At 44.9% G+C, this 9,754-nt stretch overlaps 1 protein-coding gene across 1 annotated transcript; it reads right to left on the reverse strand.

The window, feature by feature from the left end:
* Positions 1-3,065: 3,065 nt before the first annotated feature.
* Positions 3,066-8,117, reverse strand: LOC310753934 (protein FAM162B-like). Its single transcript, XM_083595277.1, has 4 exons — positions 7,730-8,117; positions 5,591-5,696; positions 4,061-4,169; positions 3,066-3,186 (listed from the first exon to the last, which is right to left on the reverse strand). The coding sequence occupies exons 1-4, from the start codon at positions 7,890-7,892 to the stop codon at positions 3,073-3,075; spliced, it is 492 nt and encodes a 163-aa protein (XP_083451403.1). The 5' UTR covers positions 7,893-8,117; the 3' UTR covers positions 3,066-3,072.
* Positions 8,118-9,754: the final 1,637 nt, after the last annotated feature.

Raw genomic sequence — 9,754 nt, forward strand, 5'->3', positions numbered from 1 at the left:
GTCTCTTCGTCTAGCGGTTTTTTCGTCTTGCAAAGCAACCCTATTAGCGGCTTAGCGGATTAGCGCTATTAGCGGCTTAGCGGCTTAGCGGCTATTAAAGGCTTAGCCGCTTAGTGGCTAAAGGGCTATTAGCGGCTTAGAAAAAGGGGGGGGGGAGCGAAAAAAATCGCAAGACTCGCAAGACGAAAACGAAGACGAAAGCAAGCCCATAGGGAAATTCGTCTTGCGAAGCACATCGAAAAACGGAAAACCCTTTCGTCTAGCGGGTTTTTCGTCTTGCGAGGCATTCGTCTTGCGGGGCACCACTGTATCCAATGTGGTGTCCTCGACATTGTTGGAACTCCATCTCCCATCAGCCCCAGCAAACATGGCCATTGGTCAGGGATGATGGGAATTGTCCATTGACATCTGGAAGGTCCCACATTCTGTGCCACTGAAATCTGTGTAAGGGGTACAAGACTCTTTCAGCGATGTAGATGATGATGACTCATCCCTTGTAGGAAATTATCTCCTGCTATTGCTCATTCAAGCCTTTTTGGGGATTGATGACTTCAGCTAGACAGATTTTGTACATTTTGTTTGTTGCCCTTTCCCCCCTTAAACTGTATTATAAAGTGTTTATTTTTAAATGACTGAGCAGTTAAGCTTTGAATGGCAGCTGCATCCCCCCCCCCCCAGTTAGTGTCATCATAACATCATTATGTTGTTGCTGGAACTCTTTTTTCCCTTTAATCTCCCTCTCACCAAAATATGCATGCAAATAAACGCCGATTCATTTATAGAGCAACATCAAATTAAACAGCTTGGATAATGACTTAACACCGATTATCACCGCCCCGAATAATATCCACTTAGACACACCACTTTGGAATCAAAGGCACAACGCCTGTTGCAACATTCTTGTGTTTTTTTAACATTAGAGAATCCCTTTAGAAACCAGGATGGGTGTATATTTCTCTCTTTCTCTCCCCCCTCCCCAAAATGGCCAATCTTCAGTGGGACACTTTGGTAGGTGGACAGAGCCACCAATCAATCAATCTCCAGGCATCCCAAGCAGGAAAAGACAAAGCCGAAGCCTACAAAAGAATCAGAAGTGTGCCAAAGAGACAGGACATGCTTGGAAATGACCAGGAGCTCAGATCCCTCCCCAAAGCAGTGCAACGAGGCAATGGGCCAGATTCCAATTGCACCAAAGGAAAAGCCATGGCTGCAAAAGTATGTTCCTATTTACACCCATGGATTCAATTTGGTGGTAAGCTCAGTTGCAGCTATACTTGTCCTGCACTTAATGTCAGGTGATGTCAGGTGATGGACAGGCAGAAGGAGAGGCCTGGCGGGCCTAACTGGGCTCCAGGGACAGTGGTTCTTCACCATCACTGCTCTATTTTCAGGCATCCATGCCATACAAATCACTGCAAAAACATTCTTCTCATCCTCCTCCTGCTCGTTAGTTTGAACACTGCTCCTGAAGATGGTTAGATGTCTATTTGTTGAAACAAATGAGACCCACAACAGTATGTTGCTGTGCATCCTTTTTTACCGCCTAGCAGGATCACTCCTGTTTTGGTTTCCTGCCGTTGTTGTTGTTGTTGTTGTTATCATTAATATTAATATACTGTCCTTCACCATAAGATCTCAGGGTGGTTCACAAGATAAAAGCACAAATAACACCAAGGTTGCAGGTTCGATCTCTGTAAGGGACAGCTGCATATTCCTGTATTACAAGGGGTTGAATTGGACAATCCTCAGTGTCCCTTCCAACTCTATGATTACATTGGGGTGAAATACCACTATGTGTGTGAGGTGATAAAAGATGGACTCGTTGATTTTGCATATTGGCAAGCCAAAGAAAAGACAGCCAATATTCTGACCAAGCCACTACCCAGAGACAGTTTTGAGAATCTTTGAGTCAAGATGGGACTCTGGGTGGTTCATTACTTGTGCATGCAACTGTTATATTTTCCAGAGAAGGGGTTTCTGCAATAACCAGCTTCATACAACCAACATGCTTAAGTCTATTAATGCATGAAGGGGCTAATAACATAAGGTAAGCTGCCCTGCCAGGCTTAGTGAGGTCACTTTCCTTTAACTTAGGAGGAAATGGGTAACCAAGCCTATTGTTCAACCCTCAGTCTACCAGGGAAGCTCAATGCCATTTAGTTCCTATACTGTACCAATGATTTAAGAAATTTCCCCAGTGCAACTAAGTCAAGTTTTACTGCCTGTGCAACTTTTCCTGGATGATGTATGGAAAAGCGCATGAATCTGACCTTTAGAGAGCTTGAAAGTAAACTATTTTTAACTTACCAAACGTGTGGTCTTTTTCTACCCTTTTTATATCTCTGTTTTTTACTTGAACCAACATGAGTCACATCCATTGCTCCACCCACTATTGTATGTAGCCCCACCCACCACTTGTAAGTGGACCTTGGAAGGCTATGTAAGAGGGGAGGGGGGCCTTTGAGTTAAACAAGTTTTCCTGCCTCAAGCTTACAGGGTAATTGATTCAGGCACCCCATTTAAATTGTTCCAAGAAGATTCCCCTGTTCCACTTCTTGTATATAAATAACATTTTAGTCACACAAATGAATTTTATTAACTATTTTGATTGTGGGTTGGGTTGGGCATATAACAGTTTGGCAAAGGCCAGCCTTCCTCAATGGTTTGGATTTCCAGCTTCCACCAGCCCCAGCCAATTGTGTCCAGCACTGCAGTCCAGCAGCCTCTGGATGGCACCAGGTTCAGAAAGGCTAGTGTACAGAGAGAGATTTGGTCACAGGTGATGGTTGTCCTCTAATCAGAAATGCTCAGCTGAGTCCAGACGTTCTCCACTGTCCAACTCAGGTCTGAAAGATGGAAGTATTTTAAATGGTCACAGTCTATGGGCAGAATTAAATACTGAAGTCTTGAGATTGGTTCCCCTCTGGATTCCATTAGGCTGTCTACAGTTACAAAAAAAAGGAAATGATAGTTTTCCTATCAGGTATAGAGTAGAGACCCAAGTCTTACAGGAGCATCTGCCTGATGGCGCTCTCTGTATGGACCACTGGTCATCCTTTGGGATTATCCCTTTCATGGTTGCTCAGCTTTTCCAGCCATTGCTTCCTTTTCCACCTGTCCTTCCGCTCTCCACTTAGCTTTCTTCTCTGCGTTTATCTTCAGCAGTGTGTCTTCTCTTTTGACAGCCTTCAAAAATAAGAACATCTGGTTGGTAACATTCCCTACAGCAGAGAACCAGGGTAAAGATCACAAGGGCCCCACACAGCTGACTGTTTCTTGAGCAGCCCCCAAGTGCAGGCATCACTTGTCAGTGTTTGAAAAAGAAAATTTTCTTAAGGACTTTGGGAGAAATATAGAGAACTCAATTTCAAATTAGAAACATGAGAAACTTGGGCAGATCCACACCATATATTAAAAACACGTCCAGTGCTTGTTGAAAGCCTGTGACTTCTTTCCAAGAATCCTGGGAACTGTAGTTTAGCCTTCACAGAGCTACAATTCACAGGATCCTTAACAAACTGCTGTTCCCACGAATCTTTGTGGCAAGTCATGTGCCGTACTTTAAATGTACATTAAATGTGCTTTGAATCTTAGGCGTGGCTCTACTCCAAGAGAAATCAGAATGGACAGATCTGTCCATCTCTGGCGGTAGCCCTATACAGGTGTGATCCCTCGCAGGGAAGCCCCTCTCAAGTAGACACAAACAGCAAGGCATGTAGAAGCACTGGCGGAGGAAGAGGGGGCGGCGGGTGGAGCGCACCACCCCCAGCAGCATTATCCCGGTGTGGTTCCATTGTGGTTGCCCCCCCACGCTGGGTGCCACGACCCCAGGCCGTGCACTACACCCCTGTGGGCAGTGCACCATGCCCCTGGGCAGAGCACCAGCCACGCCACGCCTGCTCTTTGCCCCCCCCCCCCAGTGCCAGAGCATGAAGCTCCGCCACTGTGTAGAAGCGAGAATCTTCACAAACGTATGTGAACCCCTCTCTCTGTGTATGTGTTTAAAGCACGTTGGGTTGTATTTCTTGGTCTGAGAAACAAATGAAGTCAATTCCTTTACCATTTTACCAGAGGTGATCATGGCCATGCATCCTAGCAGAGTCAATGCAATCATGATGTAGCAGATTCGGATCCTCAGCTGGCTCTGAGCAGCCTTGAGGACTTCAACTCTGGAAAACCAGAAAACAATGGCATTGTAGTGTCATTGACTACTCTAGGCTCCAGGTGGAACCTCCTGGTTGTTTAGGGACTCCATCAGCTCCAACCAACATGGCCAACGGTCAGGGATGGTAGGACCTGGAGCTCATCCTGTCTGGTGAAGGGTGAGAGCCACCCGTGATCTAAAGTATCTCCTCTCTTCAATTAGCACAACACAACACCACCCTAGATACTATGCCACCAAGTACAAAGTACCACATGTTGTCACTTATCAACTTTCGGGCAACAAGTTTTGAAATCAGGCCCCCAAAACTGCACTCCCCTCCCCCTCCCCCTCCCCTCTTCTGGCACAGCTGCAGGTATATATGATTCTATGATATTGGAGCTACCACAATAGTTAATTGATCTCTGGTTTTATTTTATTTTTCTGTGCTTTTTGCAATATGATCTCATGTTTTCTTGCTGTAAAGTGCTGGTTGTTTTTTTATGAATAGCAATATACATTTTTTATTACTATAAATAAATATATGAATAATTTTTTGGAAGGAGGCAACAGCAAATTTATTTTGGCTTTCCCCCGCTCTCCAACATTTGTGTGTTACTAGCAAGCACCATACAGATGAACCATGATAAAAATGCTGCAGAGATCCTCTGTGTACCTTGTCATGGAAGCAGCTGAGTGCTACAGTAATTTGCTTTGCAAAATTTCTCTCAAAAGCAAGTGGAAGCGGTTATGGATAAACGAATGCTTCCAACTTGGTTTGGTTTATTTTTGGACGGAGACAATGATCGACGCCCACACACTGAACTTCCTGTATCACACACAGCCCCGGTGAAGCTCTTCCAGAGAAAGTACACACTTGCCATTAAATGTATTTTGGGTGACAAGGGAATTAATGGCTGCGCAGGCGTTATTATGAAGAGCAAGCAAGCGAGAGAGAGAGAGGAGTCAGGATTTAGTTCTCTCTTCTTGGAGACAGGATGTTGCTTCTGAGACAGCAGATGGGTGGAATGATGCAACAAAATGTGACAGGGTCTTAACTCTCATTTCGCTGGTCTTGCTACCACCCCTTGTTTCACAAATCTGGCAGGATGCCTCTGAATCCCAGGAGCTGGGGATCCCAAGTGGGGAGGATGCTGCGGGTGCCCTCAGGACTTGCTTGCAGGCTTCTCAGTGGGGCACCTGAGAAAACCGTGTGCAGTGTCCTTTTACTGTTGAATGAGCACTTTTAGTTAACGATGTTTCTTTTTTAAAAAAATTCTGATGTATTCTAAATTTGGCATGGTATGGTTTTTTTGGGGGGGGGAGGAAGCAGCTTAATAATCATGCTAGGGTCATATAAAGAAGCCATGAAGGCTGCACTTGACCCCTGGGCCCTTTCCTTTTAAGGATATTGTAATAAATAACTAGCGAACCCCTGTGGCTACTTACGACAAGAGGTGTGGGATGTCTTCTTCTTTTTTGAACCGTCCCAACCACAGCAGTACCTTTTTGTCAAACTTGGTTGGTCTTCTTTCATTTCTGAATGCTCTGTGACCTTAAAAATATAACCAACGTTCAGTAGTTGTTGGTTCCAACTGCATCCAGAACAGGATCCTTGATCCCTCCCCCTCCAGTACTGAATCAATGGACAGGATTGACCACTCTAAATAATTGCCTTGTAGGATGGGATTTGTGGATCATCCCTTTCCAGCAGGCAGGTGATGGAAAAGCCACAAGTACTTTTCAAGGTGAGATGATGTTTTCTTCCCTTAAACTTTGGTTAAAGGGCAAAAGGGTGGGGGGAGGTTCCCCCTTCCTTTCCCTCCACCCAATTTTTTAAAAAAACACAGCCCAGATGGAAATGGCAAATGTCTCGTCTCCCTTTAGTAATTCTCTTCACTGAAATCAATAAAGCACACAGCTCCCAGAACAAGCTATGCAATGAAAAGAGTCTCTAAATGATTTATAGTTTGTGGGAAGAAAGTACCCAGAATAAATTGCTAAGCCGGGAAGTTATAACAATGCTGCTGCAGCCCCACTGGGTACATACTTCAAGAAATAGATTATTTAAAAGAAGATTTTAAATTTCATTTAAAATCACCTTTCTTCATTTCTACCCGTCTACCTTCTGCAAGGAAATAGAAAGACTTTTACAAGAGAAAGAGAAAAATCACATGCCTGCCTCTCAAGTCTTCCATTATTCAGAAGTGAGCTGTTGTTTTTTTGCTTTGATTTTCTAATAACTAAAACAGGGGGGACCAAGCTGGGTGACAGATCAGGAGTGGAATTAGATGCAGTTCAAATTCCCTGCTTCAACTCTGAAGATTGTTTGGTGACCTTGGACCAACCACCATCTTATTTCTTTCTTGCATTTATTAGGCACCCAGTAACAGCAGATTTTGAAAAAAAAGGTTGCACACGAGGGAATCTGGCCCTTAGGTGAAAAAACCTCCCTACCTCCGGCTTACTGTTTTCCTAATATTTTATTTATTTGAACTATTATTTGAACTATTTCTATATCACATAACTCCAATAGTCCAGACCCTCCAAGTGTCCCTATTTTCCAGGGACATCCATGATTTAGAGACGCCATCCCAGTTTCTGATTACGGTAGATCCCAAAATCTCCCACTTTTTCTTAGGATGTCCCTGTTTTCACTAGGTAAATATTGGAGGGTACAGAGGTATCCGACCCCCAAGCCTTCTGAAGGCAATCTTGTATAGGGAATGTTTTTAAATGCTGTATTATGTTTTTATTTATGTTGGAAGCTGCCCAGAGTGGCTTGGGCAACCCAGTCATATGTGTGGGGTATAAACAGTAAAACTATCATTATGGAATGGGGAGTCCCTATTTTCTTCAGAGAAATATCAGAGGGTATGATAGTCTCCAAGCAGTTTGGAAAGGTACAATACCAAAAATAAATAAAAGCCGGTTAAAACTATAAAATCAAACCTCAGTTAAACAAATGCTAGCTGGAATGACAAAAAAAAAATAAAAATCTTCAGTAGATGCTGGTTGTTCAACAGGTAGAGAGCCTGCCTGGACTTAACTGGGAGGGACTTGTACTAATTTGGGCACATAATACTGAACACAGGGCTTCTGATTGATAAAAGCTGTGCTCTAAGCTATGGGGGACCATTCACAGTGACTCCCCCAAGCATCCCAGTGACTTGGCAGGGAATAGACAGGATTAGGTGGTCCCTTGGACCCAAGTTGCTATGGGCCTGATAAAGTAATGCAAGAACTCTGAACCTGGCCTGGAAGCATGGGAACAGCCAGCACAAGCTTTTGAGCACTGGAATTGTGTGATGTCGATTGTCTGTTCCCATCAACGGCCTAGCTGCAGCATATTGTACCAGCTGGAGTTTCTGGACAAGGGAAGGATGGTTGGATGGCACGTTTGTGTGCGTGCACACACACACTGCAGTAATTGAGACTTGAGGTTAACATTGTGTGGCTTATGGTGGGCAGACTATTCCTTTACAAGAACGGTTGCCTGCTGTGCCCTCCCCCGTATATATTCCACTTGTTGCATTACTTTTCACACACACACAAATTCTAAACAGCTTTAGAACTGCTCTTACCGACCTGAAAAAGTTCTAGGAGATGCCAGCCTACTCTTCACTGAGCCTTCCGTTTCGGGCAAAGGGGTTGTCCTCGCCAGTGTCATTCCGGTGCCATGGCTCCTACAGAAAGCACCTGTTTTCCACAGTGTGGCTAGACGCCTGTGCCCAAACAACCTTGAAAACATGCTGGCAGCCTCAGTGCTCCCTTTGGAGTTCTGGCTAGGTAGGCAACACAGGAGCAATTGAGTCTGTTGACTGAAGCAAGGCAGTATGGAACAGGCCGCTCCCTCCTGAGGTGACTCAGAGGCAAGTTCAGCCTTGGAGGTTTTCTTTCTGGGTTAAAGCTGAAGATCATTATATTATCATGAACCTTCTCCCAGTTAGATCTCCAGAGTAACAGTGACAACATCAATCAAATCTGCTTCCTTTGGCTGTGTACACACCATATATTTAAAGCAACCCCCACTTTCCAAAAAAGAATCCAGGGAATTGTAATTAACCCCTCATAGCACTGGATTTAGGGTGGTGCAGGCAGCTCCGCCATACAGGACACTGAACCAAGAGGGTGCAAAATTGAGAAGATCCATTTGGGGGTGCTAAATTTTGATCTCACACAGTGCGCCATACAGTACTACAAAAGATTACCAAAGACCACACCTGCCCTCACAGATATACAATTCCTAGCACCCTTAACAAATTACAGGATTCTTGGTGAGTGTGCTTTTAGAAGTACTGTAAATGTATGGTGCGCGTTCAACTTCTCCCTTTTGCCACAGGCCATGCATCCCAAAGGAGTCTGGCACGGGAACAGCTTGGGAAGCAACCTTGCAACGTTCATATAAGTCACCTTCCTTCTCCAGGGCAGAACTCCCATAAACATCCAAATGTAATAGTGCCACAGAACTTAGCTGTGGGTGGTGATGGTTGGCCAGCACATGTGAAGCTATCAGGACACTTCTCCCCTCAATCCCTGGAGAAGTTCTGCAACTTTTTTTTAGAAAGTGGTTTTGGTGTTGGGGAATAAAAGGAAGGATGAAATGTACATAGAATTGCAGAGTTGGAAGGGACCATGAGGGTCATCTAGACCAATCCTCTGTAGTGCAGGAATCTTTTTTGCCCAACATGGGGCTTGAACCCATGAGATTGAGAATCATATGTTCTGCCAACTGAGCTAGCTCATCAAAATTTCATTTCTAGAAGGCAGAGGGTTCGTATGAAGTAGGGTGGGTTCTCCCACACTGCAGGTCTCCAAGCAGACAGCCATCTCTTGAAGGTGCACTTGTTCAGGATTCCCTGCACCAAGGGTCCTTCAAGTCTGACTCTAGCGTCCTGTGTTGGAGTGGGCTAACCCAGCGTTTGACTCCATGCAAGGATGGGAAAGTGGGAAGGAGCCTGGCACACTAGGAACAGAGGAACTTGGCTTCTACTGAGTCAGGCTAGCTCAGTATTGCAGTGGCCCGCAGTGGCTTTCAAGGGGTTGAGGAGGAGTCATTGCCAGCACTATGTGGAGATGCTAGGGCTTGACCCTGGGACTTTGTTCATGCATATAGCATACCCTCCAACATATGGGTGATCCAAATGGGATTTTTGGTGTGGTGCTCTGGTCCAAGCCAGTTGACTCATGTCAGAGCGCCAGACCAAAGAATGGGATATTCTGGGATCCAAGCAGAAGCCAGGTATGGCTTCCACAATTCCAGGATGTCTTGCTTAAATCAGGATGGTCCAGCGGTATCACATGGAGTGGACTACACCCTGTGACTTCTCTTTAAATATTGATGCCTGCTCTTCATGCCCCCAGTGACTCCCATTTCTCATTGCTACAAATCTTGCTAGAAAAGCCAGCAGGTGGCATTCAGTGTTAGCCATACTCAGAGCAGACTCATTGAAAAGAACTGTGATGACTTATTTAGGTCTGCTCAGTTCAGTTGGTCCATTCTGAGTGTGCGTTAGTTGGCGCCTGACCTACAATCTTCCACTTACATATTTAATATGTCAGCCCTGGCAATGAAAAAGGATGATACTGGTGAGGGATTTGTCACAGAAGGCT

This window comes from Podarcis filfolensis, assembly GCF_964270895.1.
Source record: "Podarcis filfolensis genome assembly, chromosome: Z".
Taxonomy (NCBI): Eukaryota; Metazoa; Chordata; class Lepidosauria; order Squamata; family Lacertidae; genus Podarcis; species Podarcis filfolensis.